This window comes from Ursus arctos, unplaced genomic scaffold (genome assembly GCF_023065955.2).
Source record: "Ursus arctos isolate Adak ecotype North America unplaced genomic scaffold, UrsArc2.0 scaffold_16, whole genome shotgun sequence".
Classification (NCBI taxonomy): Eukaryota; Metazoa; Chordata; class Mammalia; order Carnivora; family Ursidae; genus Ursus; species Ursus arctos.
Genome location: NW_026622830.1, coordinates 50,079,095 through 50,094,104, shown reverse-complemented (window position 1 = coordinate 50,094,104; position 15,010 = coordinate 50,079,095). Strand labels below are relative to the sequence as shown.

The 15,010-nt window shown below is 57.8% G+C and overlaps 1 protein-coding gene across 1 annotated transcript in view; it reads left to right on the top strand.

The window, feature by feature from the left end:
* LOC125281422 (dual oxidase 1-like) overlaps window positions 1-15,010 on the top strand; it is a 233,379-nt gene that overhangs the window by 211,255 nt on the left and 7,114 nt on the right. Inside the window, 19 exon segments of the mRNA XM_057313037.1 lie at window positions 322-547; window positions 818-908; window positions 1,151-1,326; window positions 3,260-3,329; window positions 3,746-3,877; window positions 4,421-4,602; window positions 4,775-4,843; window positions 4,846-4,904; window positions 4,906-4,966; window positions 5,516-5,615; window positions 5,912-5,937; window positions 5,940-5,960; window positions 7,356-7,483; window positions 10,581-10,657; window positions 10,659-10,732; window positions 11,164-11,396; window positions 11,641-11,799; window positions 12,851-13,006; window positions 13,251-14,185. Coding sequence (XP_057169020.1) covers window positions 322-547; window positions 818-908; window positions 1,151-1,326; window positions 3,260-3,329; window positions 3,746-3,877; window positions 4,421-4,602; window positions 4,775-4,843; window positions 4,846-4,904; window positions 4,906-4,966; window positions 5,516-5,615; window positions 5,912-5,937; window positions 5,940-5,960; window positions 7,356-7,483; window positions 10,581-10,657; window positions 10,659-10,732; window positions 11,164-11,396; window positions 11,641-11,799; window positions 12,851-13,006; window positions 13,251-13,424 — 2,214 coding nt within the window. The 3' untranslated portion in view covers window positions 13,425-14,185.

The window sequence follows — 15,010 nt, the reverse complement described above, 5'->3', positions numbered from 1 at the left end:
ACTTGGAAGAACGTGGCAGGCCACAACTTCTGAGTTTTGTTGTGCTCAGGTCAAGACAGACCTGGGACCTCTTAGTCCCAATTCCAGATCATCTGCTTGGGTCAAGTGTGCATCCCTGGTGCAATCAGCTAACACAGAGGACTGGGGCTCTGTAGAACAAAAAGCCCCAGGGACCACCTGCAGGGCACGGGCAGGTGCTCAGGAGACAGGGTGCTGGGCAGACACCTGGAAAAGGTGGCTCCTACAAGCCTCAGCTGGACTTCAAATCAAGGAAACCCTGTCTCCTTCTCTCTCCCTCCCTCTGTTGCTGCCCGGGTGCAGGTGCTGGACATCGACCAGGTGGACGCAGGGACCCTGCCCCTAGACTCATCGCAGAAGGTACGGGAGGCCCTGACTTGCGAGCTGAGCAGAGCTGAGTTTGCCGAGTTCCTGGGCCTCAAGCCCCAGGACATGTTTGTGGAGTCCATGTTCTCCCTGGCAGACAAAGATGGCAAGGTCTACCTGTCCTTCTGGGAGTTTCTGGACATCCTGGTGGTCTTCATGAAAGGTAGGGGAAAAGGAAGTGATCGTCCAGGTAGGAGAAGATGGAAGGGGCTAGAGATGAGGCTGGAGGGTAGCTGACCTGTTGGAGAAGGGGAAGTGCCGGGGCCTGGTCTCCAGCCACGGCAGACATCTGGGAGCACCCAGGTAGAGATCAGGAAGCAGAGTGACCCCTTGTTGTGATCAGCAGTGGGTCAGACTCATGTGAGGCCCCTTCTGGTCAGCCTGGGGTTTAGGCAGGTAGGTTGGGGCTCTCACGGGGTCCTCCTCCTCCCAGGCTCTCCTGAGAAGTCTCGCCTTATGTTCCGCATGTATGGCTTTGATGGGAATGGTCTCATTTCCGAGGACGAGTTCATCAGGATGCTGAGGTTGGTCCTGTGGGATGGCCGGAAGAGTGGGCCAGGACAGGGCCTGCTGGGGGAAAGAAGTGGGGGCATGAAGGTGGAAGCAGGAGGGTAAAGAGCAGGGGCCATATAGCCGAAGACTATTATAACTAGGAGGGGGCCCTTCCTTGTGGGCTCCGAAGGCCTGGTGGGATGGCCAGTAGGCCCTCCTGTCCAGGCCTCAAGCTTCTTTTCAGGGCCCGATGGTTTCCCTCCCCCAACCCCAGGTCCTTCATCGAGATCTCCAACAACTGCCTGTCCAAGGCGCAGCTGACGGAGGTGGTGGAGTCCACGTTCCGGGAGTCCGGCTTCCAGGATAGGGAGGAGCTGACGTGGGAGGACTTCCACTTCACGCTGCGGGACCATGACAGCGAGCTGCGATTCACACAGCTCTGCGTCAAAGGTGGGGGGCCTGGCCTTGGGGTCAACTGACATAGCCATTAGACATAGCAGGCACAGTGCATCGGGCCCACCTCCTTTTAGGAGCCCACAGAAATGCTTTAATTCCTTTTAAAGTCAGAAGGATGAGTATAATAATAATAAATAGGTGATAATATATCCAGCCTGGATTATATCCTTCTATGTACCAACGTGATTGTAAAAAATATTTATCTTTTATAAAGACATGTATATACTTTTTTTTTTTTTTAAGGGCGGAAGTGGTTTAGGAAGGTGACAGTGCCTAGGGCCCACAAAAGTCCTAATGCAGCTTTGCTCCCAGGGTGGGCAGGGTCAGGATGGGGTGGGGGACAGCAGACAGAACTCTGCTTCTTCCAGCTCTCTGTCGAAGATCCCTGTGCCAGGTGCCCAGGACGGGGGTGGGGTGGGGGGGACAGTGTCTCCTTGTTACAGCCCTCTCCAGGCCATATTCACCTGAGCTAGGGTGTCTGCTGGCAGGGGGGGCTCTGGTCTTGTTTGCCTTTATATCCCTTGGCTGAGCGCTTGGTTAATGTTGCTTGAGTGCACGGAGACCCACTTCTCTTGTCCTTCCCCCTACTTCCTGTCCCACCTGTGTCTCAGGTGGGTGGAGGCTAGAGCCAGGGTGAGGAGGGGGCAGGTAGCAGGACTCTCTGTGGTCTACTCTGAGCTGTTACGGTGCCTTCACGGTTTCTCGCTGGGGCATGTGGAGACCAAACCCAGCCCCTCCCAGGATGACGAGAACTTGGGGGAGCTGAGCAGCCCAGATGTGGGAGAGGGGCGAGTTGGGCAGGACACCACTGCGGCTCTGGTGAGGGCTTCCATGTCCCAGGGCTGGAGGAGAACTACTGGAGTGCAGACCAGCACTCCTGGTTCTTCAGCCTCTCACTTTTCCCAGGCAGCCAGGCAGTAGGCACCTGGGCCCGAGGGCTGAGCAGGGGCAGGTGTCCGGAGGTGAGCCCGGGCCAGAGTCCTGGGACCACTCAGCCCCTGGGGTGGAGGACCAGGCTGGGGGAGTGAGGATTATGCGGAAGGGTAGCTTTGAGTCCTGTTTTGTTTTGCTTTTAATTGTTGTTGTGCCTTGTTGTTTCCTTCAGATTTTACTATGAGACATTTCGAATGTTCCTACAGAAAAGGAACAAGAATAGCGCAGGAAGCAGCCCTTTCCCCGGTCACCTAGATCTCCCCGTTCACCTGCCTTTGGTTACCATGTTGCCGCATTTGCTGCTGGTTGAAATCTGACGGATAAATATCCATACTTTGTTGTAAACATTCTGATTTCATGAAATTCACCTTAATCACTTGTGCCCCCTGGGCTGGAGACCAGGGTAGTCATCAAGATTAGTTTAGCACTCGGAAGTGACCTGGACATTCCCGGGCTTCCTGTGAGAACATGGCTTTGCAGCTCAGTCCCGCCCTCCCCTGCAACGCTCGGGCCAGACAGAGAGGAACGGGTGGCTCAAGGGAGAGTACTTCCCCCCAACATACTATTATGAACATTTTTAAACACAGGAAGGTGGAAAGAATTTCATGGTGATCCCATAAATGCGCCACCCAGAACTACATTTAATTCCCAGGAGGCTTTAAGCTGGAGGCTTTAGCAGGGTTTTTGTGGCAGAATGGTCTCAGCAGGCAGGTGGCACAGTTTCTGAACTCTACCCCACAAGCCTGATACCAGTCCCAGGAGTGGGCTGAAGGTGGACACACATCCAGGGACACTGTCTGGCCAACAAATTCAGGTCTTCTCCCTGCCCCCTCATGGCTGGGTCTAGCTCCCACTGGGGGAGCAGGCTGGGGCTGGGGCACCCAAAGGCAAGGGTGCTGGCCGAGGACCCTCTACAGTATGGACATGGGGTGAGTGCCAGGTCTTCCTGGGCTCTGGGCCCTGAGCTGTTCCCGAGATCAGCTCTGTGTTACAGGGGTAGAGGTGCCTGAAGTCCTCAAGGACCTGTGCCGGCGAGCCTCCTACATCAGCCGGGAAAAGATCTGGTGAGCCCTGATCTGGGAATGTTGGAGGGAGGGCTGGGGTTGGGGGGGTTGCCTTTTCTCTCCCCAGGATGCCTGGGATCAGGGCCCTACCAGCCTATGTAGTGTCTTTATGCAAATTAGAAAAAAGGGCTCCTTGCTGTAGGCAGACACAGCCCTGTACCAGCAAGAGCAGAGAGCCTGCTGGACTTCGGCACCCACCTGCTGCCAGGGTCAGATGCCCTTGTGAAGGACACAGCTTGTATGTGTGTCCCCAGGATCTAACTCATTCTCTGTCCAGGTCTCTGTGGGAAGTCTGCTGGCCCCTGGCTGAGAGCTCTGACCCCTCCTCAGCAGAGTCGGTCTGCAGAGAGACCAGGGGCAGCGAGGATCCAGTGGCTCAGGTGGCCAGAATCCTCTCTCTTTCATTCCTGTCCTAGTCCCTCCCCCAGAGTGAGCGCTCGCTGTCCCCACAGCAACGCTGACGTGGAGCGGACAGCACAGAGACTGCAGTGCCCCACGGACACAGACCCCCCCCCCCCCCCGGAGATTCGACGGAGGTTTGGCAAGAAGTACGCCTGCTCCTCTCCTTGAGTTCATGCATCCCGTTAGCGTGCAGGGCTGCGGGCAGGATGAGCAGTTCACGCCCGCGCAGACCACAGTCTGACAAGGTGGCTGCTACACTGATAATCACCATGTCCCACCGATGAATGTTGTGACAGTGGTCAGAGCAAGGAGCTTCGGAGCTCAAGGAAGTGCTCACCTCTGCCTGGTAAGTCAAGGCAGGCTTCCTGGAGGGGGTGACTTCTGCGCTTCCAGTAAAGGGTGAGAACAGAGCAGGGTGAGAATGGGGAGCTGCAGACTGGGAGGGGAGAGGGCTGTCTGAGTGTGAGTGGGACCTGGGCTAGAGGGAGTACGTTCCCTGGGATAAACTGACCCAGTGAGCACTGCAAGACTATCCCTACTCTGACAGCCTTGTCAGAGGAGTGTGGTAGGGCTTTTGGGGTCTGAACCCTGCTTGGCTTGAGCAACTTGGTGCCCTTTCTCTGCTCCTGGGAGGCGGGTTGCACTGGGAGGGGGGGTTCGTAGCCAGAGCCGAGACTTCCTGTCCCCAGGGTAGCATCATTCCAGCCCCTGCTGTTCACGGAGGCCCCCGGGGAGAAGTTTCAGCGCAGCCGGCACCACCAGACCTTGCAGCAGTTCCAGCGCGTCATCGAGAACTACCGCCGCCACATCGGCTGCGTGGCTGTGTTCTGCGCCATCAGCGGGGGCCTTTCCTGGAGCAGGCCTGCTGTGAGTGTGGGCAGCCCCGGGGTCGGGGCCCCCGTGGGTGCATGGGGCCTGCTTGAACGGAGGCTGCAGAGGGGGCCTGCGTGAAGGGGTGGCGGCCAGGGCGGGCCCTTGACCCGCCTCAGCGGCGCTCTCTCCTCTGCACTGCTCCCCTCTTACCCGCCTGGGCTCCCCGACAGACTATGCTTCTGGGGCTCACCGCATGGGCATCACGGACACCACCCGTGTGGGCATCATCCTGTCCCGGGGCCGGCCGCCAGCATCTCCTTCATGTTCTCCTGCGTCCTGCTCACCACGTGCCGCAGCCTGCATCACCTTCCTGCGAGAGACCTTCCATCGGCTCATTGCCTCCGTGGCCATCGTCCTCACAGGTAGGGCCCGGGAGTCCCAGGGCTTCTGTTCGTGTCCTCCTGCCCCTGCTGCCTGCCCCTCCTCTCTTTTGTGCTTGAGTGTGAGTCCTAGATGTCCTTCTCAGAAGGATGCAGCTGGCCCGCAGTGGTGTGAAGTGAGGCCAGGAGCCCCCCACCCCGCCCCTTCCTGGTGCCTCTTCCCATGGTTTCAGGGCCACCTCCTCAGCCTCCAGCTGACAAGTTAGCAACAGCCCAGAACATGGGCACATCATGTGTGATCTCTCCCAGTTTTTATGTTGGAAAACATACTCTGTGAGAGAAACCCAAAGAATGAACTTCTAATGGTATAATTTCAGACTCCTGTGGCTGGGCTCATGGATGGTACATATGGGGCTCAGCAGGGGTAGGGAGGGACAGGAGGATGGCTAGAGACCAGAAGTGCAGACCCCGAGGGTCCTTCTTCAGGCCCCCAAGGCTGGGTGGCTGGAGTCCTCCACCTTGGGCTGAATGGGTGAGCGCCCCCACCAGGCTGCCCCCTGGCTCACTCCCACCCTGTCTGGCCTTCCTTAGTCTTGCACAGTGCGGGCCATGTGGTAAATGGGTACCTGTTCTCCGTCAGCCCGCTCAGCGTCCTTTCCTGCCTCTTCCCTGGACTCTTCCGTGACGACGGGTGAGTGAGTGGGCTACTGTGCGTGTGTGTGTGTGTGTGTGTGTGTGTGTGTGTGTGTGTGTGTGTGAGTCAATGTGGGGGGATCCTTTATGGATGGAAAGAAGCAAATTCTCTTGGCTCAGAGGAGAGTGTCACCTTCCAGGCAATGGGACAGACAATGACCAGCCAGAGCCCTGACCCCGAGTGGGCAGAAAGGGAGACTGGTGCCTGGGTTGAGGTGTTTCCTCTGGAGGATTCTTTCTGGAAGTCCCAGGCATCTCCTCTCAGCATCCTTGCTTGCTTTCCCTTCTCCACAGGTCTGAGTGTCCCCAGAAGTATTACTGGTGTTCTTCCAGACTGTGCTAGGTGAGAGCCCTCCCTGCTCTGAATTTCTGGGTCTGGCTCTGAGCTCTGAGCTCCGGGTTCTATCTGCCATGAGGCAGCCCAGTAGCGCTCACTCAGGTCTCACAGTGGGCCAGACTCTGCCCTCTGGTCCTGACAGCTCTGCTGGGAAGTAGGAGCCTCTGCTCTCTAGTCCTTCTCTTGGGAGCTTGGCTGGGGTCCTGCCCCAACTCGGAACATCCTTCTTCCGTGGAATGAGAATGGACCCCCTCTCCCCCTGCCCCAACCTACACACCTACCGTGACAGTGGCTTGGAGGAATGCCGTGTCCCAGCAGCACGGTGGAGGGACCAGGCTCGTCAAACTAGGCAGAGACCCCCACCCCTTGTAGTCCGTCTTGACCAGGGCTGTTGAGGGACGTATTCCTTACTCCCCGTAATCACCCATTTTAGAGCTATTAGCTGTGAATCTGTTCAAAAGCTTCTTGAACCTATTTATATTTTCAGTCTGTTTCCTCCTTGGCATAATACATTTTCTACGCTCCTCTCCGTGAAACACGGCATTTTTTTTAATCCTAAAACAACCTGCTCTGAACTTCAGAGTGCTTGCTAATTCTTGCGCACTGGGATTTAGTGGATAAGGCTGTGTTGAGGCCCTCCTCTCTGTTCAGGCCTTTACAGGCTTTGGTTAGGGCCCTTCTTAACCTCTGCTTTTCCAGACTGCAGGGCTCTAATCTTCTTAATTTCTGCCTCCCTCCTCCTCGATCACTTGAGGGGCCGTTCTCTGGCCCCTCACTCCTGTCCTGACTCTAGTACTGCTCTCTCGTGTACCCCAGGCCTGGGATCTCCTGTGAGAGGAGGGTCCTCCCGCCAACCCTGGGCTGAACCCAGGGGGCTCGGGTGGTCGCACTTCCTCACTAATGGCGCCACTGCTCATGCTGTGGGAGCCAAGTCGGGGGCTAGGGGGATGTAGACCGAGTCTTGACTCCGTGGGGGCAGGGCCTGCAATGTCCAAAGTCTGACCCAGAGGGCCCAGAGCAGGTGCCCCGCACGTTCAGTCCGTCAGCACCGGTGTAGACGAGGCCCACAGGGGGCGAGCCCTACAGAAGGCGCTAGGATCCCATGCTGAACCAGCAGCCTGGTCCCTGTTCTTGTGGGCCTGACAGTCAGGGAAGTGACAGACAAAAAACGAATGACACCGGTCCTTGAAAAAGAACAATCGGGACAAGGTGTTGGAGGGATGAGCAGAGTCTGTTGAAATAAAAGGCACTTGTGATCAGTGGTGTGGGGAGAGAAGAACAGAGGAGAAGCCTGGGCTTCCATGGCCCCACCCAGAGCAGTGAAGTGGAATGGGACCCTGACCCACGGCAGCCCCAGCACAGCCCCGCTCCTCCGCCCTTCACCCCGCGTTCATTTTGCAGGCCTCACGGGGGTGCTGCTGCTCCTGGTCCTGGCCATCGTGTATGTCTTCGCCTCCCACCACTTCCGGCGCCGCAGCTTCCGGGGCTTCTGGCTGACCCACCACCTCTACGTCCTGCTCTCCGGGCTGGTGAGGGCTGTCGGGGTCTTGGCAGGATGATCCCAGGGAGGCCATGAGGGCTGAGACATCCGTTCTCCGTCCCCTCAGTCATTTCAGGAATCCCCTCCACTTCTCACATCACAGCTGGAGAGGATAGTGTAGGCCTGTCAAGCAGATGGACCCCGGGCCGCAGCGCTTGGAAGATGGGTGCCCGGCATGGGGCTGGCAGTAGCAGCCCTATCAGGCTGGTCGCTTCCTTGCAGACACCCCCGCATCATTTCTGCCCAGCCGGTCATTCCCCAGTTCCGGTGGCTGGTGTGAGCTCCAGGGTTGACCGCCCACTTTCAAGGGAGCAGCACACTTTTTTTTTTTTTAGAGAAGTCTATCTTAATTCTGTTCTGCCACTTTTGTTCTGATCCTGTTTCCTGGGGTGTCTGCACCCCACTCAGCAAAGTGCCACTTGTAGAGTCAACGAGCTTGCTCAAAACGTCCTCACTTGGACTGTTGATGAGATGGATTTTTAAGAGTCTACCTGTTCCCTTTCCTTCTCCTTAAGCTCCTGCCTCCCTTCCTTCACATTCCCTCCCTTCCCTCGTCCTCCTGTTCCCTTTACCTTCCCTGGGTTTGCCGTCAGGTGCGCCAGCTAGTTAGTTCCAGAGGGACTCTGATCTGTGCTTGGCCTGCCTTCCTCATGGATACAGGCGGTTCCCTAAAGAGCACCCGAGGGTCCTGCTGAGAAGCTAAACTAAGTCCCAAGGCCCCAGCGTCCCCACCAACGATACTTGCCCGTCAGCATTCAGAAGCGCAGAGCCCAGATGGTTGCCATCTGTCACCTGGCTCCAGGCAGAACTGCACACAGTCCTGAAACAGAGGGCGAGTCCATCATGGCCTGGGTCAAGCTGGCACCTGTGGGATGCCCTGCGTCCTCCAGGTGCAGTTCTGTCCTCAGTGATCAGACGGTCTGTTTCCATGTTGCTGAGGCTCAGCACTTCACGGTTCTGAAGAGGACTACCCGGCCTCGGCTTAGGTCGTTTCCTAGAACTGATGTTTGTTTCCAGAGAAATCTCTGTCTTCTTTGGAAGCTGAGGCTGATTTATCCCTCCCTACCCACCCCTGCTAGGGGGAGCCCTAGCTCCCCGGTTACTGTTTCTGTTAGGGGTGGAGATGATGTTCTTGTTCCTGGTGAAAAAGCAGCTGAGCTCAATGGGAGACCCGGAAGAGTGGCCACACTGGCTCCCTGAGACCAAGACCCCCTTCTGACTTATCCCTGGGTTTGGGGGATCCCTGGGGTTCAGAGCCTCCCTTCCTGCCAGCAGGGAAGTCAGCAGCTCAGAAAGGTGCAGGACCCTCTGCTGGGCAACCCAACCCTGGCCGCTAGGGACAGTCTCACCTGGGGGATATCAGGGCCAAAACACCCGCCTCCTCCCCATTTACCCTTGGTGTGTCCGCTTGACTTGGGGCAGAAAGAGAAGCGACAAGTAAAGGACCCAGTGTGGAGCCGGCCCTGCAGAAGGCTGTCCGGGCTCCCGACCCAGGCAGAAGCGGGCAGGGCGGGCACAGCGGGAGCTGAGCTGGCGGCAGCCCCCCAGCTCCTCAGCCAACCGCGGGTCTGCAGCAGTTCTGGGGTTTAAAAGTAGAGCCAACACCAAATGGAACGTATAAACAGAGCAGTATGAGGCCACCCAGACGTCGTTCTCAGCCTGGTTAGATGCTCAGAAAGCCTTGGGGGTGGGGGTGGGCTCCATAATGAAAGAGGAACCTGGGGGGACCGGAGCCAGTTCAGAGAAGAGCCCAGAGAGGTTTAAGTTAGTCCTGTGGGCAAAGGAACACGAAGCTGGGGAAAGGCAGAGCGGACTGAGGAGCCAGAGTTCAGTTTAACAGTTATCTGTCGAAGGGTCTAGTACACAGTTGTTCGGTGCTACGTACTAGTTTGGGGGAGGAGGGGGAGACTCGAAGCTCCGCCCTGGAGAACTTAGGATTTGGGGTGGAGATAAGTGCCGTGCACTTGCCTTGATCAGAATGAGCAGACAATACAGGATTCATGCTGAGCTGAGTGCTGCAAACAGTGATTTCTAGCAGCTCGCTGAAGGGAGTTTCATTCGGGCCAAACTGGTTAGGGAAGACTTTGGGGAGAAGATGGGATTGGAGCCAAGACTTAAGGAGAGGTAAGCTAAGATCCGACAGGGCAGAGTGCAATCCGAAGAGCATTCCAGGTAGAAGAAAGGGCATGAGCACGGGTGCAGAGGTGGAAATGAGGATAGTGTATTCAGGGCGCAAAGGCCTGGCTGTGGGTGGCCCCAGGGTATTAGGTGGTGGCAGGACCCGTGCGGCTGCGGGGGCGGCCGAGGGGCCATGCCACACGGGACAGCATAGACTGAGGAGTGCAGAGAGTGAGAAAATCAGGTTTGGGCAACATGCAGGATCAGGGCTGGGAGAAGGAACAGAGAGCCAGTGGAGGAGATGGGAAGCGAGTGGCCCCAGAGACGCAGCAGATGTGGCAAGGAGCAGGTGGTTGCTAGTGCCACAGACGGCCAGCCCTGGGAACAAATGAAAGGAGACCTTCATGGGATGGCAAGAAGCAGGGAGGGGGCATCCCTGGGAGAGGGAATAGTGGGTGCCCAGGGCCTGAAGCAGAAAGGACTTGCCGTGTTTGAAGAACAGGGAGGCGGAAACGCTGGCAGGCAGAGGCCAGAGCATCTCGAGGCCTTGTGGTATAATGGGAAGTCCACTAAGGCTGGTTACACTGCGACGGCGTGATAAAATGAACTTCAGAAAGTCGCAGTGGCTGCCTTGAAGACAATGGGTCACGGTGGGGCAACCCCCTAGAAGACGAGCTGGGAGGCTACTGCAGGAGACCAGGCGAGAGTCAAGGTGGCTGGTTCAGGATGGTGCCAGGAAGGCGCAAATAGTCTCACTCATCATGGACGATCTGCAGGATGGGCTTGGGGTTGGGAGTGGTTAGATTTGGGGACCTGGAGGGAGCGTGGTACACGGAGAGGTGGGGACGGAGGGTGCCCGTGGGGGTGGGCTGGGGTGGGTGGAGGGTGCAAGGGGCTAAGGCCCGAGTCGGCCACAGACACTGTTGTGGGTGTGACTTGGTCTGAGCCGAATTCTTCACTCTATCCAGCTCATTGTCCACGGCAGCTTCGGCCTGCCCCAGCTGCCCCGTTTCCACATCTTCTTCCCGGTCCCGGCACTCATCTATGGGGGACAAGCTGGTGAGCCTGAGCCTGAAGAAGGTGGAGATCAGCGTGGAGAAGGCCGAGCTGCTGCCTTCAGGCACCAGGCCTGCAGGCTGTCAGGGACCAGCTGGGTAGTGCTGAGAAAGCCCACAGGGCAGGGGCAGAGCCTGGACCTTGCAATCCGCTGGTCTGGTCCAGTGGAGTTGGCAGGGGCCTTGAGGCGGCAGCGATGAGGGAGCTAGCAAGCAAAGCTCTTGGCCGGGGGACCCGAGCCTCTCTCACAACAGAGGGAGGAGGAGCCCGGGCCAGGTTGCTCCTTTCCCTGCTGACCACCAGCACCAGCGCCGCATTGCCCCTCCGCAGGGTGGACATGGCCAGAGGGGAGTAATGCCTTCTGATGGGGAGAGGCCTTGGCATATTCCAGAAGGAGAGCTGAGGCTGCGGGGGCGGGGGGGGGGGGGATCTTTCTGGAGGCCACAGGGTTGCTGGGTCCTGGATAGCAGCCTCCTGCCCACTTCCTTTCCTCAGGAGTGACCCACCTGCAGCTCCAGCGGCCCCAAGGCTTTGAGTACAAGTCGGGACAGTGGGTGCGGATCGCCTGCTTGGCTCTGGGGACCACTGAGTACCACCCCTTCACGCTGACTTCTGCACCCGATGAGGACACGCTCAGCCTGCACATCCGGGCAGCAGGGCCCTGGACCACTCGGCTCAGGGTGATCTACTCACCTCCAACGGGAGGTGGCTGTGCCAGATACCCGAAGGTGACCAGACACAGACCGGATGAGCTACCCGCCCCCACATCCCCTTAGCAGGCCTTGGCCCCACAGCCCCGGGCTGCCCACTGTGTTCCTCCCCTCCCATCCAGAGACTGGCCATTCCAGGTAATGCCGCGGCACCCCCTCTCTCCTCACTCCATAAACATACCTGCCTTCCCTGCCTCCCATTTCTAGCTTCAGAGCTATTGTGGTGGCGGAGCTTAACTCAGACCCACTCCTTCTCCTGCAGCTGTACCTTGATGGACCATTTGGAGAGGGCCACCAGGAATGGCATAAGTTTGAGGTCTCAGTGCTGGTGGGAGGGGGCGTTGGAGTCACCCCCTTTGCCTCCATCCTCAAAGACCTGGTCTTCAAATCATCAGTCAGCTGCCAAGTGTTCTGTAAGAAGGTGAGTGCCCTCTCCTCCTGCTGACCCCTGGCCCCTGCTCCCTATCACTGTGTCCGTCTCTGCCTGTCTCTCCTGCCTCTGTTCTTGGCCTGACCCCAGAGGGGTCTGATATCCTCGGACCCTAAAGAACAGAGTTGGAGAGGGGTAAAGAAACCCACTCTGTCGTACAGAGGAGGCCAGCCCCTGAAGGGAGCCTTGTCAGGTTGGGAGAAGGAAGGGAACACTTGGGGTGGGGCAGTGAAACCTGCTCTGCTTTCAAGAGGAAGAAGAGGGGAGGTGGCGAGGCAGGGCTGGTGGGCTGGGTTAGTTGCAGGAACACAGCCCAGGCCCTCAGGCCCCCTCTATCCCGGGTCCCTTCACCCCAGCCCGGACCTGGTAGCAGGCCCCTGCTTGTCTCTCTGGGCCTGGCAGGTGAGTCGGGGGCACAGGAACGCAGCAGGCAGAGGCCAAGCCCACGTACTGTCGGCATTCAGAGGGTGACAGGCAGCTCCCCCGCTCCTCTGTCCATGCCGGCTCTGCCTCTGCTTCTTAACCCACACGGCCCCACTTCAGCCTCTTCAGAAGCGGGAGGTCGGTCCCTCTATGGCAGCTTCTATCCTCCGGCTCTCTCTTTGAGCCCATTCCCATCTGCCTCAGGCAGCCAGCTGGGTCTTCCCTCAGGCTGTTCTGTGACATGCCCCTTAGTGGAACCCTATCCCTCTGGGCTGGGGTTGGTTGGGAGCCCAGCAGCCTGTGGAGGGCCCGTTGCAGGGAGTGGAACGGCAGGCTCTGTGTGAAAAAGCCGCTTCCCACCCCATCGGACCTTCAGCTCACTTGACAAGTGTCCTTTTTCATCACCCCAGGTTATCACTCCCTTCTCTCTCTCCATGCCTGGGGTAACTCCATCTCCCGCCCAGAGCCTGGCCCTGGGCCCCCCGCAACACTCCATTCCCCAGAGTGTCTGGGGAGAGGCACAAGCTGACGGAGCCCGGAAGAGTTCTATTGCTGTGGGGATCCCGGGGATATAGGGAGCCTGAGCTTAGCCAGGTCCTGAACTCCCCTGTGTCCCCAGATCTACTTCATCTGGGTGACGAGAACACAGCGGCAGTTTGAGCGGATGGCTGACGTCATCCGAGAGGTGGAGGAGAATGACCGTCAGGACCTGGTGTCCGTGCACACCTACGTCACCCAGCTGGCTGAGAAGTTTGACCTCAGGACCACCATGCTGGTGGGTCAGGGACAGCCAGGCGGGGCGACTCGGTGGGTCGATGGGTTGGCTGGGTGAGGCTCAGATGGCCAGGGCAGGTGGGCGGACAGCCAGGTTCAGACGGCAGGAGGCACAGAGATGGTAGTCCCGATTTTCAGCCTCCAGCTCCCTCCCCACCCCATTCTCTGTCTCCTGGGCTGCAGGCTGGCTTGGGCTAGGCACGGACCCTGACTGTCCTTGGCCTGACCTGCCTCTGTGCCCCCAGTACATCTGTGAGCGGCACTTCCAGAAGGTGCTGAACAGGAGTCTGTTCACGGGCCTGCGCTCCATCATGCACTTTGGCCGCCCCCCCTTCGAGCCCTTCTTCAAGTCCCTGCAGGAGGTCCACCCACAAGTCAGTCCACCCCATATCAAGGTTCTCCTGGCCTTTATCACCTGAGGTCTAAGCAAACCTCCCAACCCAGCTCCAGGAGGGAAGGAACTGCTGATAAGAACTCATCACCCAAGAGATAAGTGGGGAGAATGGAATGGAAAAACAGTAGCGGTCACTCTGAGGGGCTCAGGGGGGAAGCAGCAACAGGGACTCGCCACTTCTAAAGCCATGGTGCCTGTCCAGAAGGAACAGCTCAGTTCATCCTTATGATAAACTCAAAGCTATTCTTACCATGAATACTGAGCCCGCCCTCACCCGAGACGCTGATCTTTACCGTGAACACTGGGCTAGCCACTGCTCTGGTAAATAATGGCCTAGCCCTCAATGACACAGTAAGCTAGCCTTTAACTTGAACGCTGATTAACCCAGCCCCTGTCAGAAACACTGATCCTTTACCCCAAATGCCTTGGAGAGGGGGGAGGGCGGACCCACACAAAGCAAGTCTACCAAAGCTGAGCTAGACGCACACACCGAGCCAGCCCTCACCACACAGGGTGTGAAGCGAACCTTTATCAGAAACATGGAAGGAGTCCCCACCAAGGAGTCTTGCCTGTCTTTCCATGAACACTGAGCTAGGCTTCACGTTTCCTTCCCCTAACAGGTCCGGAAGATTGGGGTGTTTAGCTGTGGCCCCCCTGGCATGACCAAGAATGTGGAAAAGGGCTGTCAGCTCATCAACAAGCAGGACCGGACTCACTCCTCCGACCATTATGAGAACTTCTAGGCCTCCTGGCCAGGAGCTCTTCCCATTGCCCAGCTGAGCAGAGGTTTGGGCCCACACCTCGCTCTATATTTCCTATTTCTGACTCTCTGCCTCCTCCCCATTCCTACCTCTCATCCCTGGTCCAGGTGGCCATGGTCAGTCACCCCATACGGGTTCAGAGACCCCCAAGTGCAGACTGTCTCAGCTTGGAGAAGCTGGGGGGCACTGTCTAGGAAACGGAGCCTGGGAGGTAGGAGAGCTATTGTTACTTTGGGGCAAAGTGACACCTCTTCTTCCAAACTAAGAAAAAGCCTCAAAAGACTGGAGCTGACAAGCAGTGTGTATGTGCACTAGGGGGCTGTGGGCCTAAGGACGGAGTGGGAGCACAGATGCTGGCATCTTGGAACTCCTCCCCCAAAACCTCCCCCTCCTCTAGGCTCCCCACTGTCAAAAGGGCTGGCAAATGCCTTGGGGTGGGCTAGAGGCTGGGCCCACAGAGAGAAATCTACAGGAACCCCCTCAGCATCCTAGCCTAACAGCACAACTGATTTCTCCCCAGTTTTTAAACATGTGCTGTAGTCAGAATCTGGCCCAATATCTATGTCGTGCTCCTCAGGCCTTGTCTCTTCTTCCCACTGCAATAGTCTCCTTTACAAACAAACCACTTTTCTGCCCTCTGGTTTTCTTTATTCTGCCCCAGGATGGGGGTGGGCGCTGGCAAAGGAAGCTACTAACCAGCCAACTCACCCAGGCTGCTGCAGACAGTGTTCTGAACCTGCCAGCATCTACCGAATAAAGGAACCAGCCCAAGGCCGAGGGCTTTAGCTGGAGACCCCTTTCCCAGCTCAGGGGCACCCTTCCTGACCCAGGCCTCTCAGGGTGGCTCGTG